This window comes from Mirounga leonina, unplaced genomic scaffold (assembly GCF_011800145.1).
Source record: "Mirounga leonina isolate KUSES-001 unplaced genomic scaffold, KU_Mleo_1.0 Mir_126, whole genome shotgun sequence".
Taxonomy (NCBI): Eukaryota; Metazoa; Chordata; class Mammalia; order Carnivora; family Phocidae; genus Mirounga; species Mirounga leonina.
The window spans coordinates 32015083-32035550 of NW_023270314.1; the positions used below are offsets into that span (position 1 = coordinate 32015083).

Consider the following 20468-nt stretch of genomic DNA (forward strand, 5'->3'; position numbering starts at 1 on the left):
GAAAGAAAGAAAGAAAGAAAGAAAGAAAGAAAGAAAGAAAGAAAGAAGAAAGAAAGAAACAGAAACTCCAAAAATGAAAAATACAACTGGGAAAAAAATACAGCCTCAAAAGATGGATTTAACAGCAGAATAGACAGAGATACATAGAATTAGTGAGCTGGAAAATACATTATAAATTATCTAAAAGTCAGAACAAAAAATTTTAAAAAGATAAAATATACTGAAGAGAAGGAAGAAGACAGGGAGGATGTAGGAGAATGTTTATATACATTTCATGTGAGTCCCAAGAGTAGAAGGGAGGAAAAATGGCTAAGAATTTTCTGGAACTGATAAAAGACACAAATCTGCAGATTCAAATACCCCAATGAATCACACAAAAGATAAATAAAGATAAATCCTTATCTAGACACAATATAGTGAAACTTCAGAAAATTGAAGACAAAGAAAAAAATCTAAAAAGGAGACAATATTACCTTCAAGGGAGTAATGAATAGACTGATCACACTTTTTAAGACTATTTTTTTTTTTTAGAGCAGTTTGAAGTTCACAACCAAATTGAGAGGAAAGTACAGAGACTTCCAGATACCCCACACCCCCACCATGCAGAGCTTCCCCCATTATCATCATCACTCATCTGAATGGTACATACATTTGTTACCAAGGATGAACCTACATTGACACATCATAATCCCCCAAAGCCCATAATTTACCTTAGGGTTCACTGTTAGTGTTGTACAATCTGGTGGCTTGGGCAATGTTTAATGACATATATTCATCATTATCATACAGAGTATTTTCACTGCCCTAAACATCTTTTGTGCTCTGCCAATTCATTCATCCCCCTAAGCCCATGGCGGTCACTGATTTTTTTTTTATTGTCTCCATAGTTTTGCCTTTTCCAGAATATAATATATTTGGAATCATACAGTATGTAGCCTTTTCAGATTGGCTTGTTTCACTTAGCAATATGCATTTAAGGTTTCTTTATGTCACTTCATGGCTTGATAGCTCATTTCTTTATTGTTTTTAAAGATTTATTTATTTATTTGAGAGAGAGATAGCTTGCACACATAGGGGGAGGGGCAGAGGGAGAGAATCTTCAGGCAGACTCCCCAGTGAGCACGGAGCCTTGCCAACATGGGACTCATTCCCATGACCCATAAGATCATGACCTGAGCCAAAACCAAGAGTTGGACACTCAACTTACTGAGCCACCCAGATTCCCCAATAGCTCATTTCTTTTAGCACTGACAGTATTCCATTGTCTGGATATACAATTGTTTCTCCATTCACCTACTGCAGGATGATATCTTGGTTGCTTCCAAGGTTTGGCAGTTATGAATAAAGCTGCTAAAATCTGTGCTCAGGTTTTTGTGTGGACATAAGTTTTCGATTACTTTAGGTAAATACCAAGGAGAGTACTTGCTAGATTCTATGGTAAGAGTATGTTTAGTTTTGTAAGAAACTGCTGAACTGTCTTCCAAAGTGGCTGTACAATTTTGATTTCCTACCAGCAATGTATGAAACTTCTGGGTGCTTCACATCCTTGCCAACATTTGGTGTTACCAGTGTTCTGGATCTTGGCCATTCTCACAGGTGTGTAGTGCTATCTCATTGTTTTAATTTGTATTTCCCTGATGACATATGATGTGGTGCATCTCTTATGTTTATTTGACATCTGCAGTTTTCTTTTGGCCCATTTTTAAATCAGATTGTTTTCCTCTAGTTGAAGTTTAAGAGTTCTTTGTCTATTTTGGATAACAGTCCTTTATCAGATGTGTCTTCTCCCAGTCTATGGCTTGTCTTCTAATACTCTTGACATTTTCTTTTGCAGAGAAGAAGTTTTAAATTTTGGTAAAGTCCTGCTATCAATTATATCTTTCATAGATCTTGCCTTTGGTGTTGTATTCATAGTATCTTACTTAAGAGTTTATAGAATTTTAAAAATACAATAATAACATTATAGTATGGTCAGGAGCAAAATGTGTTAAATGTGTTAAAATGTGTTACTGAGTTAGTGTAGGGGAGAATGGAATGATGAAAAAATATTCAATCCAAAATAAGTTATAAACGGGGGGGGGGGGGAGAAAGTGCAGGCAGGGAAAGAGAAAGCACAAAATAAGATAGTAGGTTAAAAAATTAAATATATCAGTTGTTACACTAAATGTAAATGGGCTAAACAATCCATTTTAAAAGAAATATATTGAAACTGAATTAATGAAATCCCGCTTTATACCATTTAAAAGATGCACATCTAAAGCATAAGAATACAGAAAGGTCAAAAGTGAAAGGACAGTACAAGCCCATGGAAAAGAAAGCTGATTGCTCCTGGTTAATATCAGACAAAGTCGACTTCAAGGCAAAAAGTATTACTAGAGTTACTTCATAATAATAAAATTTCAAATCACAAGGAAGACATAGCAATTTAAATTTGTATATCCCTCATAATATAGCCTTAACATATATGATGCCAAATTGACAGAACTACGAGGAAGGATAGATGAATCCATAGTCAGAGTGAAGTTGCAGTAATTGACAGAATACAAACACACACAAAAATCATTAAGGATAAGAGCACTTGAGTATTATTAACAATCTAAACCTGATAAACATATATAGACCATTATGCTCCCAAAGTACAGGTTACATATTCCTTTAAGCTCGCATACAACATTGAAAATATTGAATATACTGGATGATGAAGTTCATCTCAACCAACATGATATACTGTCTGACCACAGTGCAAATGTCTAAAATTCAGTAATAATAGATAAGTAGAAAATTCCACACTGGAATTCATTCAGTTTCTGAAATAAGCCAAGTTAATTTCCACTTTGCCTGGAATTTTTTTATTCCCTGTCATTCTTCCCCATATTAGATCTTCTCAGGCTTTGGTCCCAACTAAAATTTCATCTCCTCCCAGAGTTATTCTCTGATTCATCCAAAATGGTCTCCTAGTTATTAAGTACCTCAGACTCTTGATTGTTTTCTTAGTGTTACCTGCAGTTATTTTTTATTTGCCTGGTTAGTTGTTCTTGAGTCCACCTCTGTATTGCAGATTCTGTGAGGTCAAGGTCTATGTCTGTTCACTGCTTTGTTCCCAGTGCTTAGCACTGTCTGGCATATAGTAGTTACTCAAGAGGTATTTATTGAGTAAGAGGTTGAGAAGGAACATTTCCATAATTTACTTCTTAATAAATGATGGTGAGGAGGAATACAGCAATAAACATGATAGCATCTTCAAAGTCATGAAATATTATAGGAATCCCTTTCACTCCTTAATTCCAGAGGCTTTTGCGAAGAGTGTAATCAAATTTTGATATATGATTATGGGAAGTGTTAAGTTTGGGGGTAATTTCTTATTTCTAGACTTAATGTAGTTCACATATTAACCTCAATGTTTCATTTAGCATAGCTGTAGAAAATTTTACTTAATTAGCCCCCTAAGGGGGGCAATTGTCTGAAAATAGAAAAAGTGATGTATTTCAACAAATATTTTGTCCCAAAATACAAGCACAGCTGTATTTAATTAGGCTCAATTTCCAGTCTTACAGTGCACTTGAATTCTGTCTCCCTTTCCGCCTCTGTCATCCCCACCCTCTTCTTCATCCTCTCCCTTGTCCTTCACTTCCATGACTTTTATTACTTTTTTTGAAATTATAAACATAAGTAAATTATTTAGAAGTTAAGAAAAACCTCTGGAAATAGAGCTGTAGGTTTATGATGTTTCCTTAATTATAGTGTAAGAATAAAATAGTTTTGGCCAGAACTTCATCCTATGAGTCATTCTCTGATTTTGTCTGGGATGGAGATTTATATTAAAAGCTCACTGAATTGACTGGTTGGATTAATCTACACAGTGATTTGCAACACTGGCCATATACTGGAATCACCTGGATGCTCTTAAAAACCAGATGCCTAGGCCCCTCCCCTAGAGACTCTGATTTAATTGGTCTGGGTTCCCCATGTTGTATTTTCAGTAATCTTAGGTGATTCGTACGTGGAAGCAGGACTAATAATCAGTGATCTACAACTTTGCTACCCAAAGTGTGATCACTGGACCAGCTGCATCTGTATCACTGGGAGGCTACTTAGACATGCAGAATCTCAGATCTACCCAATCAGGATTTTCATTTAAATAGGATCTCCAGGTAAATTGAGAAGCACTCATCTACAATTTCCATTGGCTCTGTTAAAAAATTTTTTTAAAAGGTCTCAATTGAACTTGAGCCTAAGCCTGTATACTTAATGCTCCCACAACATGATTTTTCATGCTAAGCAAGAGGTAGGTGTTGTCCCCAAACCTGTTTATGTCCATTGTATTTGTCTTGCAATTGTAATGTTATTGAATTGCTGCAAATACATATACATATATAATATGTAAACCAGTGACATATGAATGTGAAAAGACACTTTTTAAAAATAAAAATTGAGTGCTTTGAAAAACACTGATAAACTCAAACTGCTAAAAAATATGCTCTTGAATTAGATGTAAGACAACTTAAAGTGTTGTGGAATAGAATTAGAATGTTCCCTCTTTAGATTGTTTGGCAAATATCTACCTTAGTCCACTTAAAAAAATTAGAAATGGTAGGCAACACTATGTTTTATTTATATAGCCAAGTATGCAATGAAGCACAATCAATGAATCCATACCAAAGAAAAGTGTTGCACTTCAAAACCTTGTTGAATGAGTGTGGATTTGTGTTTTAAATTAAAATGTTTAAAGTACGTATTTATTGTTGTCTCTGATTTCTCAGTTTAACTGATTTTTTTCAAAAAATGGACCAAATAACTATCCAAATAACATGGGATAAAAAGGCTTCTACTGAATATCTATGTGACTGTCCCACTGAAGTGTTAATTGTATTTTTCTCTTTCCTAGTTCTTTTTTCTCTGCATAGCAAATAGTTCTCAAGCTTAGCTGTGCCTGAGCAGCTTTAAAAAAATAAAGAGACCCAGGTCCGACACTTAGAGATTCTTTTTAATTGGTCTGGCATGCAGTTGGGGCACAGTTTTAATGTTCTTTAAGTGATTTTAATATGCATCCACAGTTGAGAACTGTAGGCCCAGCAGGTTGGGAGCATTTAAATTGGTTATAAAATCAATTATAATAAATCAGTTCCAGCTTATATATTATCCCGAGTAGATGCCCATTAGGATCCAGGTATACTAAGTATATTGCTATGAGCATTATTCTATTGTATTCTCTGAATATATCATGAGTACTCTTACCCCAACTTAAATCATATTAAAGCATTTCAGTACTCATTTTCAGATGCTCCTCTTCTGTGGAGCATTTCCAGTTCCACTCGTGTAAGGCATTGTTCTTCCTTTCTGTTCCCGCACTACCTCTGAGTTGTATGTAGTTACTTGTGTGTGTGGTCATCTGTTTCCAATGCTTGGCTGAATGCTCCTTGGAGGCAGGAAGGCATCTGCCTAGTACAGCACCTGGTGGACAGTAGGTTATCATAACTGCTCCCCTTGTCCACTGGGTGTTGCGACTCTTCCTGCAAAGCTCTTTATGAAATCATTTTGTTTCTCTTGTTTAGCCTTTTGTTGCTTCCTGCTTTCCTTTCTCCTCCTCCATCTCAAGTATACTTTTAAATGTTTCTGTCCTCTGCTGCTTCCTCTGCTCCCTCTTCCCTCCTCATCGTGCTGCCCCTTCTGTGTCTGGTACACGGAGCTGGCTCCCTTTGACCTTGAGGTTCTTCTGTTCCCTTGGCTCATACTCCCTGCATTGTGGAAGGATTCATTAACGTATCTCTCAGAAAACTGCATTTAAAAGAGGCCTACCCTCCCCTAACACTTTCCTCTTTGTTTTGTGTGTACACAAGGGGTTATTTTAAAACTACACCATCACTGTTTCAGGGTCTTTACTTGTAGTCTCTTAATTGAGCACAGCTGTGTGGTTTATAATGCATAGGGTCCTGCTTTATAATGCACAAGCATTATATGTTCAACATCTCCACACTATAATATCCAAACAACATGTATCTAAAAGGTGTTAGTCATTTGGAAAGATGTTTTCCAAAAGTTAAACCAAAGATTAGGTGTTCAAGTTTTGACTGAGTTCACTGGATTTTTAGTGGTAAGAAAAGATATACAGAAGGACTGTCAGATGAATTCTAGTCCTGGCTTTGAAACTGACAATGTGTGAACATTTCCTTATTATAGTTTACCTTATGTTTTCTTTGTAAAGTGATAAAACCTGTTGCCTCATGTGTATTCATGCTGTCATTTTAATAGTATGCATGTATTGACACAAATGCTATATTTTTCTCCAAATCTTTATCTCCACTCATTAAATTTTTCTCATCCCCAGAAGACTAAATGAATTGATCACATTGTTTTTATTTTAAAGACTCCATTGTGTGGTATATAAGCCAGGATCAAGAATAAGGCCAATGATAGAAAGGTAGCTAAATCAAGTGAATTCCAGAATATCTTTTTTTTTTTTTTATCTTACTTGCCACTTGGTAAAATTAAATCAGGGAAAAAACACAGTGACTCCTTCCTTCCACCTACACACTTGGCCTTTGTCTATTATCCTCGAAATATCCATTTCCCGTTTTCCCAGTATATAACCCTGTAACCCAAAGGCTGATTTGGACAGGGTGTTAGAATTTTTGCTTTTGTTCTATTCTTGTAGTTATTTTTATCCTTCTTTGCTTCCTAACCCCTCACTACAGCTAGATTTATGGTGTTTCAGGGCCGTTCTCTTTTTGGAAGAATAGGCTACTGACCTAAATTAAGGCCCCCTAGGAAAAGCACTCTTTGGTCCTTTAGAAGCCCAAGGACATGATATATATAAAATGGGACAGGAGGGTTGCACCTCTACTCTCATGATCTCATTTCCTAAATTCTAATATTAGCTTTGCAAACAACTAAATTCCCAAACAATTAATGAGATTTAGTTAAAGGAAGCAATCATGAATAATTAATAAATTTGTGAATTATTTAAACACTCTGAAATTCTGATTATTTTAAATAGCATTGGCTCATAAAAATTGGCTTTCTGTAGAGGAGGGAGAAGTTTTGTCATCAAATTGTCCAAGCTGACTTCTGTTGTACATGTTACCTTGTATTATTCATGTTAATAAGTTACTGCTCTAACAAGAGCTGGTATTTTTCTTTCATTAGCTGATAGGCAAACCTACTCCCATTTCAGGCACTTCAGCTCTGCTGCAGTGATAAATAAGGTGCCATTTTACAACAAGGGCAAAATATTTCCATGACACTCAATTTATAGAATCTTTATAAGAAAGAGGCAAAATCAAAGGATAAGGCCATATGTAAAGGGAGATGTGCAGATCAAAGAGGTCCAATTCACTTGTTTTCAGGCTTTTCATCAAACAGTAAGCTGGAAGAGAACTTACCAAAAAATTCAACAAACCTTTAGAGTTTATTATGCACGGCCAGGGCTGGGTGCTGAATAAGATCCAAAGACAAATAAGACACTGTCCCTGTCCTCATGTAGGAAAGATTACAAAAGTGTATAACTAGAAGAGAAAATGAAAAATGTGTTTAGTGCTCTAATAGAGATTTAGGTATTATAGAAGAGGGAAAAATTAATTTTAGCAGTTAGTACTTAAGACTTTTATTATAACCGTATTGTTAAGAACTGACTCCAAGTGAGTCCAGATAACTAAAAAACATTGTGGCCTGGAAAAATGCAGCATGGCTGATTGGAGTCTTTTAAGAATACTGAAACACTTTTAGATTTTATTTTTGCTTGACTCCACAGAATCTTAGCCTGCCTCTTGAATGCATTTATTGTACTTTCTTTTTAAATACCTATAATAAAAATATAAATATACATAATTACAGCTAATGAGATATTTTCTCATCCAACAGCTTTGATTGGCATATCACTAACAAATAACTATCATGCTGGCCCAGAATATAACACCTGCCATTGGGCGCCTGGGTGGCTCAGTCGTTAAGCGTCTGCCTTCAGCTCAGGTCATGATCCCAGGGTCCTGGGATCGAGTCCCACGCCGGGCTCCCTGCTCAGCGGGAAGCCTGCTTCTCCCTCTCCCACTCCCCTGCTTGTGTTCCTGCTCTCGCTATCTCTCTCTCTGTTAAATAAATAAAAAAATAAAAAAATAAAAAAAAATAACACCTGCCATTGTACATGGGATGTTTAAGATCTCCCAGAGGAAATCAAGATTTCAAAGAAGACCGCATAAAAACCACTATTATCTACAACTCTGCCCTTATTAATAGGCAGCTTAAACAATCTAAAGATCATGGATACCTGGTGTTTTCAAAGAGAATTTTAAAGAAATCTTAAATCCCATTTCTTACCTAAGTGGATTATATTGGTTTTCTTTTTGGTATCTATAACTTTTAATTTTGTTTTGGATCATTTTTAAAGGTGCCAATACCAATTGGGAAGTTTAAAGTAGACTCTTATATTTCAATCTGGCAATAAAAAGGAAAAGCAAGGAGATGTTTAGAAGGGAAATATGATACATCCTTTCATTTTTTTATATTCTAAAATTTTTTTTAGGTAGATTTGGATGATTCTTTCTGCAAAGGTTTGCAGAAGTTGATTTAAATCTCGTTAGAGGGATCTGCATTTTCTATCTCTGTATTAATGACCAATCGAGATTTTAATGTGTAACTTAGGACTTCTAGAGTTTTACTGGCTTCTTTCACTTACCCACTTCTCAATTTGTGCTGTAAACTACTTTTCACTTTTTCTAACTAATAACTTTCAAATTTGCATCTGTACCAGTTCTTGTCTTCCTGTTTCTTGTTAATTGTTAAAATGGGGGGGAAATGAAGTGAAAATAAGTCACGTTAATTGCTTTTGCAGATTCTCTTATCATTATGGTGCTAGTGATTGTGTAATTAGTAATGTTTAATATAGCCTTAGTAAAACATTATATACCTTTTGTTATATCATCCTATTGACTTTCCCCAAGTTCTAATTAATGTCCCCATCTATGGCTGAATAGGCTGTGCACGGGACAGTTCTGGGTGACATAATTCACATAAACCATGATATGAATGGTATCCCCTTAGAGTTATGCAAACAGCAATATATACCAGAGTCACAGTCAATATGCATTTGAAATTGATTAATATTAATAACTTAAGAGTAGTTGCAGTGTATTCATGGGGGCATAGCTTCTTAGTCTGAAAAGTGAGAAGCCTATATGAATGAATGAATATCCATCTTCCTCCAAACTTCTTATCTTAAAAATATGCCTGTAATATACTCAGTAAGCATTTAGCATAGGTATTTGAAAATGTAGCCTTGTTGATATAATTCTTCTTAAAGCTGGTAAATAATTTGGGGCATAGGAATCCAGAGGTATGTCATAAGAAACTTAATGCTTTCATATACATATGCGTGCAAACACACACACCAAAGCTAGGAAAGAATGAAGCCTCTGACTATGAACATGTGAATGCAATTGAATTAAAGGAGAAATCAATACAGCAAAATGATTATATAGCAAAATGATTATTCCTTTGTTGTTCTGTGGAGGAAGAGATTTCTTTTACTTTATAGTCTATGGGGGAAGAGTAAGCAGGTAGACACATTTCAGTTAGGGAATTCTAGAGGGTTTTTTTTTTTGTTTGTTTTTTTGCAGTATTGTGGTAGCCACAGGGATTATTGTCTCTGAGGCTGTGTCCCTAATACTTGCAGGGGCTGGCCTTGGTTAAAGTCTGGGCACAGGCCTCATCTGCTTTCCCCCCCTCTGTTTGGACACTTGATTTCTCCAGAGCTTAGTTCCTCCATCTTGCCTTCTGCTTGCGTACGGACCTCATTTTGATCAGCTACCTTATTTTTCCTTAAAGTGGATCTGCATTTTTTAAATGTTGCAATTTTTCCTCTTCAAATTTATTTGCTCTCTGTTCCACTCTCTCATGCTTTTCTAAGCAACCTATCCTTATAAACTCTTCGTGGTTTAAAATGATTTAATCTGATAGCCACCTGTGCTGGGTGCTGGTTATTCCCGGGCACCCCTCTATCCCACTTCCATTCCCTCTCCTTCTCTGCCCTAGTCTCTGCCCCAGGAGCCTGCTGCATCACCCTGGTCTCCTTGCCAACCGGCTTTGGATAGGCTTTGCCAGTGGGAGACACTGGCAGGAAATTAGAAGGCAGGAGGAGAGAGAATTGGCCACGTGTCTTCCCTGTTCCTTCTCTACGCTGTGCTGTTTCTAGCAGTACCTGCGTCTCTCCTGACTGTGGCTCCCTCTAGGCACCACTTCCCCATAACTGACTCAGACAGGGCTCCAGTAAAACAATTTACTGTCCTTGCTCCTTAGCCCCGTGGTGCTCATGACTTCCCGCTATTGCCAGAGCCTGGGTCCTTCACCAGCCCATTTGTTTCCTTTTGTCCCCTCGTGGAAGTTCACCACTCAGTCTGCTGTGTTTGCATATGACTTATGACTTTCTCATTTATAAGACTTCATTTTGGCTTTTATCGTAGTCAGTTGTGGATGAGTCTGTCTGCCTCACTACATGGTGAGGGCATGCATCATGTGTCTCATTCATCTCTGGATTTTAGTTACCTAGCAGACTACCTGGCGTATAATAGGAGCTCAGAGTACGTACCTGTTCAATGTATTAATAAATTAATAAGACTTTTATTCTTTCAACAAATCCTAAGTTCCAGAGACTTCCTAATGGTATTTTCAGGATTCCTTGTAGTATTTTTAGCAATGATTATAGATTTTCTAAGTTTCTTTCTTTTTTTTTTTTAAAGATTTTATTTATTTATTTATTTATTTGAGAGAGAGAGCGAGCACAAGCAGGGTGAGGGGCAGAGGGAGAAGAAGCAAGCTCTCTGCTGAACAGGGAGTCCAATGTGGGGCTCGATCCCAGGACTCCAGGATCATGACCTGAGCCAAAGGCAGATGCTTAACCGACTGAGCCACCCAGGTGCCCCAATTTTCTAGCTTTCTTAACATTTTTCCACTAAAGAGCCTGGGGTAGGTATACCCTAGTGGCCTTACTAGGTATTGGGGATAAACCTCAGAATTACGGAAATCACAGCAACTGATCAATAAAGAAACAAGGCAAAAATCACTCACGTTGGGTTCTCCCTAAGCCAAGTTCACCCCGTTTGTGCTCACTGCTTGAAAGGAAATGAAGCAATTGTGATCTCATTCGTTTTTTGCGCTTTATCCCTCTGCTAAGCTCCATTTGGTGCCCTATTGTCCCACAAGTTGCCTATTTGAGTCTTTTGAATTAAGAGTTTATAACAGAAGCCCCATCTGCTCTGCCTGAATATTAAATTATCTTAAGACTTTGTTTAAGGAGAACTTACCCTTGTGTTTTTTAGTTTCCTTTCCCTTCTGTTCTAAGACTATTAATATCAGTTTTTTTCAATATACCCTTGGGCTTGAATAGGCTGAAGTTATGAAGTCATATAATAAAATAGGCTTAGATACCTTTGAATGGCAAGTGCTGAAGAGAAGTTAAGAAGGTTTTATTTATTCTCATTTTCCTGTAAAATGTGGTACTTATTAAGTATCATTGAACACACAATGTGTCATAACTTGGTATTTTGAGTTACTGGATCTCATAAGTGAGGGGTATGTAAAAATTACATGTTGGACAGATATATTTTATAATCAGTCAGGTTCTTTAAGTAAATGCACGTGCTATTTTAATTTGTAATATGACAGATAGTATGCAACTGACACATCTGCAGTTTCATTTTGAATATTAATAAGTACACAAACTTTACCCAGTTTTTAAGTAATATAATTTATGCAAGTAAGTTGTATTCTTTTAGCAAACTCCAAAAATTTGAAATCAATTCACCAGTGATATATATTAAGTAGTGAAATTTATTAATAAAAGCTGAGTAAAGAGATCAGTTGAAGGATGGCATTTTAACAACATGCATGCTTTCCATTATTTAAATGTGCAGCTTTTAAATAATCGGTTAATTTTTCAGTGAAGATATAAGTTGGTTTACATTTTAAATATGAATATTTGTACAACCATGTATATGTTTAATATTGATAAAAATTTATCTAATATCTTTGTTACCAATTATTAGAGGCAACCTGGCACTTTTTTCAGTAATGATACAAAAATAGTATTTATTAAAGCAAAGTGCTGAGATAACTTGATACTTTTGAAATTACGGAAATATGTGAATTCTGAAGAGGGAAACATTTTCTTCAAATTCACACAAAGGAATTAGAAGAAAATGTACACATCCATTTTGTAAAGTCCGTATGGTTAAAATTAAAAATTGGATTTAGTAAACAAGGCTAACAAACTGCTTGAGTCCTTTCTTAGCAGATAATCATTTCCACTGGTCTTTTTCTAGATGCTATGGAGCTCCAAAGCATCCACAACATTGAGTGCCTTTTCAAAAAAACCCCCCAAAACCAAAAACAATACAAAGTTGCAAAAACGAAAGTTAGTTCAGAGTCTTAAAAAGGTGACTAAACCGGAGGAGGATTCTGAAAGTTAAGTTTCATTAGCTGAGGGTAGCTGTCTCTGGTTAGGTGATGAGTCAGCATGGGGAGTGTGAACCGTTCCCTTCAAAACAACCGTTCCCTTCTGCTGGCAAAATGTTTATGTGAATTGAAACTATTTTGAAAATCTCAAAAATTATTTGATGATTTCTATGTATTTTCACTAATTAAAAATGTTTTCCTATTGAATCTGAAGTTCTATTTTAAAATTTTATTTAATTGGTGATGGAAACAAAGCAGGCCCAGATTAAGATTTTTCAATATCCTAAGTAGGGTGCCCTAATCCACATGTATTTACAAACTAAATAGTGCTAATTCATAAAACATAAAATTTTCATATATGTACTGAAGTTAAAAAAGCTTCTTTTAAATTTTGTTTTTAAAATTCTGAAATGGCGGAGCGCCTGGGTGGCTCAGTCGGTTAAGCGACTGCTTTCGGCTCAGGTCATGATCCTGGAGTCCCGGGATGGAGTCCCGCATCGGGCTCCCTGCTCAGCGAGGAGCCTGCTTCTCCCTCTGACCCTCCCCCCTCTCATGTACTCTCTCTCATTCTCGCTCTCTCAAATAAATAAATAAATCTTTAAAAAAATAAAAATAAATAAAATTCTGAAATGGCATATAAAAAAATGCACTTTTTTTTTTCATGTTTGTGTTGCCCTGATTCGTAGCTGCTCCAGACACCTGCTTAATATGCCCTAAGGGCGACATCATCTAGTAGACAAGTCATCTGAGAGTCTGCTCATTGGCACCCTTTTTTTAGAGTCTACTTCTGACTTGTCACTGTCGTTATCCTTTTTGTACCTTATTTTACTCTCTGACCTTAATGGGCATAACAATAACTGGATGCTACATGTGCCTTAAGTTATATTGAATTTAAGTTTATGGTAATTCAGACACTTTGAAAAGGCTTAAGACCATGTGAAATATAATCTAAACACTTCCCAACTATTTTTCCTAAAGAAAAATTAAAAATAAATATATATGTATTTTTTATTCCAAAGCAATATGTCAATTTCAAGGACGGACCTACTTTGAAGGAGAGAGAAATACGGTTTATTCCTCTTCTGGAGTATGTGTTCTCTACGAGTGCAAGGTAAGGAAGCTCTTCATGGGTCTTTCAAAATTCTTTATTATGTAAACGGTAAATATTTCTTTAAAATGTCACACTTGTAATACCTTTCAAACATTTAAGGCAAAGAAAAAATTTAAGATATTAATTATAATTCAAATAGAAATTCCCATTTTTTTTCAAATATGTAAATTAATGGCTATAATTTCCCCAATAAACAAAAATACTGTTTTATCCAATTAAAGTTTTATGAAGTTGTCTTATTTTTCCAAATTCAAACTAACTCCTATGAAGAAAATATAGATAAAGTTGGACTCAGCCTGTTGTCACGTATGGTTTTTGACCATGTGACAAATATCATTCAGTTCAGTGGAAAATCATAAAAATTACCTAATAAAAATTAGCTGTTGGATGGAGATGAGATGGATATTGTTATTAATCCCTTTAGTAAGAATATTTTAAATGATTTGAAGGGGGAATTCTTTATAAATTTACTGCCAAGGTCTCCTCAAGTATGCTTCAGGAGCAGATGTGAGTGTTTTTATCTCTGGTGCTTGATCTACTAATTGAAAAAGTATGTTTCATAAAATTTTCATCTTTGCCTTTTATAAACTATAATATATTTCTTGACCATAATGTGATTTTGCAAGCCATATTCTATCTGAGGGAAACTCTGCATATAAAGTTGATGCTTTAGAATTTCCTTTACATTTGATCCCTAATTTTTCTCTTTAAATGTCTTCTCTTTAAATGGATTTTGGGGATGATTTAGTATGCATAGATTACATAGAAAAAGAAAATGCTGCTGGCACCACCAATAAATTGTGAGGATTTATATGATTATTCAGTGTCAGGGAAAGGAAAATCCTAAGAATTTTGCCACAATAAATTGAAAGAAGCCGGCTCTACACTTCCTGCATCTGAGGTTGGAAGTCCTTTGGGATAAGCAAGGAGGAAACGTAAGAGAGGCAAGCCTGTGACAGATTTGGTTTCTAGAATATGAGAGGTCTGATTTCTTCATGCCCATTATAAAGTATTCGAGCTGCTTCTCTTGGCTTTAAGTCAGCTTTCCTGTAGTGCAGGTCACCGTCTTAAAGACAAGAGATCTGAGGTATAGGAACATTAACATGAATTCCCAAACCTGTATATTAAGATGGACTGTCCCCTATAAGTACCCTACACCAACACTGTTTTGAGTGAAGTAGGTCCCACTATAAATGTAAGGGTTGAAAGACCTAGAGTGAGGGCTAGTAACTCCAAATTAAGAAAAAGGAAGCAGAAGAAAGTTACTTCAAGGAAGGTGGAAAACTTTTGTCAGCTGGTTTCTAACTTTGAAATATCAGCTCTAAATTTAAATATCTTGAGGGCATTTGGAATTTCTCAATGCGTGTGTGTGTGTGTGTCTGTGTGTATTCTTTTCATCTGACCAGTGTGTCTCATAATACTGACAATTATGGCTTAGAAATTTATTGGAATAGTTGCCTGTCTGGTTGTAAGATAGCTGTGAAATGATTTCATTTTAGAATGGGTTAGTGAGAAGTCTATATATAGACAACTCTGAATGTGCCTATACTCTGAAAGTAAATATTGAGTGAATGAACAAATGTTACCTCTTATTTACTCAAACAAAAGGCATCATTTCCTCTCCAATGCTCTGCTGTCCAATAGAAATATGTAAGCCGCAAATAATAATTTTTATTGTGCTAATTTTTCTATATTTAAACCCATATGTGCAAAATATTATCATTTTAACACATAATCAACATAAAATTCTTAAAGGAATATTACACATTCAGGGCGCCTGGGTGGCTCAGTTGGTTAAGCGACTGCCTTCGGCTCAGGTCATGATCCTGGAGTCCCTGGATCGAGTCCCGCATCGGACTTCCTGCTTGGCAGGGAGTCTGCTTCTCCCTCTGACCCTGCCCTCTCTCATGTGCTCTCTCTCATTCTCTCTCTCTCAAATAAATAAATAAAATCTTTAAAAAAAAAAAAAAAGAAATATTACACATTCTATTGTCACACTAATCCTCCGAAATCTTGTGTTTATTTTATGTTTATCGTATTCAAGAGCTCCATGTAGCTAGTGACTATTGATCGTACAGCCCAGCTGTACCAGATTATCATCTGTTTTTGGAGTTCTTAACTAAATTCTTTTTTTTTTTTAAAGATTTATTTATTTATTTTAGAGAAAGAGAGAAAGCATGCATGAGTGGGGGAAGGGCAGATGGAGAGGGAGAATCTTAAGCAGAGTCTGTGGTGAGCGTGGAGTCCCATTGGGGGGCTCAATCTCATGACCCTGAGATCATGACCTGAGCTAAAATTAAGAGTGGGACACTCAACCGACTGCACCACCCAGGTGCCCCAGACTAAATTCTTGACATTAAGAACTTCCATTGTTTCCCTTCCCTTCAGGCCCCTTAGTTTCTGTATTTATACCTTTACATAATTCACAGCTCTCCCAAGCTTTTATTTCCTGGGCTGTCGACACTAGTCCTTCATTTTTTCTTTATTTTCACTTTTGTGGCCTTGAAAGTGTGTCCTGGGGGTCTGTAATTTTAATAGTAACACTGGAAAACACTGTGGTTCTGAAAATAAGATTATCAGAATGGATAGTATTGTCAAACCAAAGGAAGACTAGCATTTGACTCCACTAGATCCATGTCTCCTACCACTCATTTTTTTTTTTAAGTGTAGCTGACATACACTATTCTACTAGTTTCAGGTGTACAACATAGTGATGCAACAATTATATACATTATGAAATGCTCACCACGACGAGTGTAGTTATCATCTGTAATCATACAATGTTATTACAATATTATTGACTGTAGTCCCTATGCTGTATTTTTCACCCTTGTGATTTATTTGTTTTATAACTGGAAATTTTTACCTCTTAATCTCCTTTACCTATTTTACCCATCCCCTACCGCCCCTCCCTTCTGGCAACCACCAGTTTGTTTTCTGTATTTACGAGTCTATTTCTGTTTTTGGTTTGTTTTTTAGATTGCACATGTAAGTGAAATTATATGTATTTGTCTTTTTCTGTCTGACATTTCACTTAGCATTATACTTCCTAGGTCCATCCATGTTGTCATAAATGACGACATTTCATTAAGTAATATTCCTTATCTGTTTGTCTCACATCCTCTTTATCCATTCATCTATCAATGGACACTTAGTTTGCTTCCACATCTTGGCTACTGTACATAATGCTGCAGTAAGCATCAGGGTGCATATGTCTTTTTGAATTAGTGTTTTGGGTTTTTTTTTTTTTTTTTTGAGGAAAAAAACCCAGAAGTAGAATTACAGGGTCGTATGGTCCTACCACGTTCTTGGTAAGATCATTTTCAAATCATGATCTCTTTTCTACAGATACTCCAGGAAGATGGAAATGTTAAAATGAGTACTTCTTCCATAAGAGTAGTACTTAATAGAAATGACATCTAAAAATTTAAGCTTTTGAGCAGTGTTAAAATGGAAGCCTACAAGTTCCAACATTTTATTGCTTATATGCTGCTTTAGTTAATGACCCCTGTTCTTAAGAGAGAGGAGGTTGACAGTATAGAAGCCAACCAAATCCTGCCTTCATTTCCTTTATGGTTTGGGGGAGAGATCCCCAATATTCCTTACCTTAATCACCTGTCAGAATCTCTTCATAATAGTCTAGAAAAGTTTGAAATGAGAATGTTTACAAGGCTCAGTTTTTATTTATTGTTTTTTTTTTCAATGTGGGCCATTGATCTAATTCAAGCCGTGTTTGTGCCACGGTTGTCATCTGGATGTGCAAATGTGTTATAAAACTAAAGGAATTTTTTAGAATTCCCTAGTTGTTTGGCAAATTATTTATATGGATGCAGTGTGTTATGCTCCTATTCCCAGAGCTGCTGGTCCATTTTCAAGGCTTTCCAGTTATGACTTAATATCATTTTGTGAGTGAGTCTGTGACCTATGCAGAGGTTCTCAGGATGAAAATTTTTCTCTTGTGGGTGAAGGGCCTTCTCAGATGCTGGATCTAGAAACTTCTTAGTATGTCCAAATTCAGAGGTTTGAAGGATTTATTTTCTGTTGTCTCATAGGACCAAACCATGAAGCTGGTTGAAAGTTCTGGCTGTCCGGCTTTGGATTGTCCAGAATCTCAGCAGATTACCTTGTCTCATAGCTGTTGCAAAGTTTGTAAAGGTAAGACTTTTTCGTAAAGTAAGATTTATGTGCGTGTCATTGTTGGAGTCTAGTTTAACTGACAGGAAATAGAAAGTTTTATAAGCAAGTTATTTCCAAAGAATAACAGTATTTTCTTAAATTCTTACCTAATTGGGTAGATAGTAGGTAGTCACAGAATATTTATTATAGTTATTGAGTTAATATCAAGATGTTTCCATACATTTTTGCTATGTATGTCAAGCTCTGGGTCTTTAAACTTCTTTCTGTGTACTCGTTCTGAGTCAGCATGACTTTGCCAAAGAAATTGACACAGCAGTGCTGAGTTATCTTATTGGTTTTCTTTTTTCTTTCTTTCTCTTTCTCTTTTTCCTTTTTTTTTTTTTTTCTGGTTTGATTTCCCTTTCCTTTTGTTTGTTTTGGAATTGACTTTGTATAATTTTCATTTCGAGTACTTCAGATCCCTCTCCTCTCAATTCCACTCTCCTTCACCCATAGGCTTCTGTCCTCCTGAGAAGAGTGAGGCCATCAGACATGCATTGCTCATTCTGTGTTGCCTCTGTGATGATAGGCCTAGGACCAATAAGTAGAAGGGACTTAGAGTTTTAGTTAAATATAAGAAAACAGTAAAGTTTGAGCTCTTCACAAATGCAGCAGGCTGCCTCAGGAGGCAGTGAGTTTCCCATCACTATTGGTTCTAAAACTTCGTATTTTATTATAGATTGAAACATTACGCAAAAGGAGTAATTATGTGGAACTCTTTAAGATCCCTACCCGCCACAAGACTATATGTGCCTTTCTGTACATGTCTTCCTCGATTTATGATGGGGTTATGTCTCTGTAACCCCGTAAGTTGAAAATATCATTAAGTCAAAAATGCATTTAATACATCTAAGCTATCGAACACCATAGCTTAGCCTAGTCTGCCATCAGTGTCCTCAGAAGACTTGTAGGCATACCTCATTTTATTATGCTACACTTTATTGTGCTCTGTAGATACTGTGTTTTTACAAACTGAAGGTTCATGGCAACCTGGTGTCAAGCGAGTCCATGGGCTCCATTTTTCCAACAGCATTTGCTCTCTTCATGTCTGTCTGTCACATTTTGGTAAATCTCACAATATTTCAAATTTTTTCACTTTTATTATAATTCTTATGGTGATCTGTGATCAGTGATTACAACTCATTGAAAGTTCAGATGATGGCTAGCACTTTTTAGCAAGGCATTTCTAAATTAAGGTATGTACATTTTTTAGACATAATTCTATTGTGCAATTAATAGACTACAATATAGCATAAACATAACTTTTATATCCATTGGGAAACCAAAAATTTATTTGACTTTTTTATTGCAATTTTTGCTCTATTGTGGTGGCCTGGAACTGAACCGGCAGTGTCTCTGAGGTACCCCTGTACGTTAGCTTACAATTGGGCAAAGTCATCTAACACCAAACCTATTTTATAAGAAGTTGTTGAATATCTCGTGTAATTTATTGAATGCTGTAATGAAAGTGAAAAACAGAGTGGCTGTAGGGTATAGAGTGGTTGTTAAGTGTATCAATTGTTTACCCTCTGGGAGCTCTGGGTTCACTGCCCCAGCCTTGGGAGAGAGGTTTGTACTATGTATCAGGAGCCCAGGAATAGATCAAAATTCGAAGTACAGTTTTCTACAGAATGCCTATCGCTTTTGTTCATTGTAAAGGTGAAAAATTTTAAGTCAATTCATCCTAAGGCTGTATTCTATTGAAATTATTGTTTGTGACTCGGTCTCCTTCATTGGACTTCGCACCTGGGGAGCAGGGCTAGGTCTTTATATTCATCTCTATATCTTTAACACCTCCTGTGGCACCTGAGATGTAGTAGATGCTCATAACTGACGTAGTTGGTACTATATAACAAACTGCCCTAAATGAGCTGCTAGTACTTGTTTGAATAATGGCGTTTATGGGGATGCAAAGGAAAGCTTAAATGGAAAAAAAAAAAAAGTAAGAAAAAGAAACCTTATAAAACATATAGCATTCTATTTCCTTTACACTATGTCTATTAAAAGTAGACATAAGATCCCCCCTCCCATTTTTAACAGGGTGGTGCAGTTTTGTTTTGTTCTTTTTAGCCCTTTCTTCCATCCATTCAATTAAGAGTTTTAAAATCCCAGTTCTGTGAAAGGTACTTTGGGAATTTCAAAGTGGTTTAAGACTTGGTCTACCCTTCAGGGAGCTTTCAAAGGAAAGGAACTAAGGAATACTACTGAAAAGGATTAATCAAATAGACAGATAGCAAGGCCATCTTAGTTTTCATCTTCACAGTGCCTGAGCCAGTGCCTTGTACAGAGCATGTGTGGAATTGGATATGAATCAAAAATGCTCATCCCACTTATTTGATTTGAGAACTGCACTCAGTCTGCAGCTTAACTACAGTTACTTTGGCCACCAGAAGTTGGCTAAACCAGTGCTTCTCAAGTTTAAATGTGCATACAGATAACCTAGGGATCTTAGTAAAATGTAGATCCTAAGTCAGTAGGTCGGGGGTCCACCCAAAAACCCTGCATGTCTGAGAAGCTCCCTGGTGATTCTGATGCTACTGGTCAGTGAGCCCACACTTTGAGCTATTAGCTATTGTTGCGTGACAAACTGTCCCAACACTCAGTGGTTTATTTTATTTATTTATTTATTTATTTATTTGGAAAGTGTGTTTATTTATTTATTTTATTATGTTATGTTAATCACCATACATTACATCATTAGTTTTTGATGTAGTGTTCCATGATTCATTGTTTGCGTATA

General features: G+C 36.1%; 1 protein-coding gene across 1 annotated transcript in view; it reads left to right on the forward strand.

Annotated features, from left to right (window-relative positions):
- Window positions 1-20468, forward strand: part of NELL2 (neural EGFL like 2) — a 324025-nt gene that overhangs the window by 122947 nt on the left and 180610 nt on the right. Inside the window, exons 10-11 of the mRNA XM_035002828.1 lie at window positions 13461-13552; window positions 17605-17707. Coding sequence (XP_034858719.1) covers window positions 13461-13552; window positions 17605-17707 — 195 coding nt within the window. The remainder of the gene's footprint in view (window positions 1-13460; window positions 13553-17604; window positions 17708-20468) is intronic.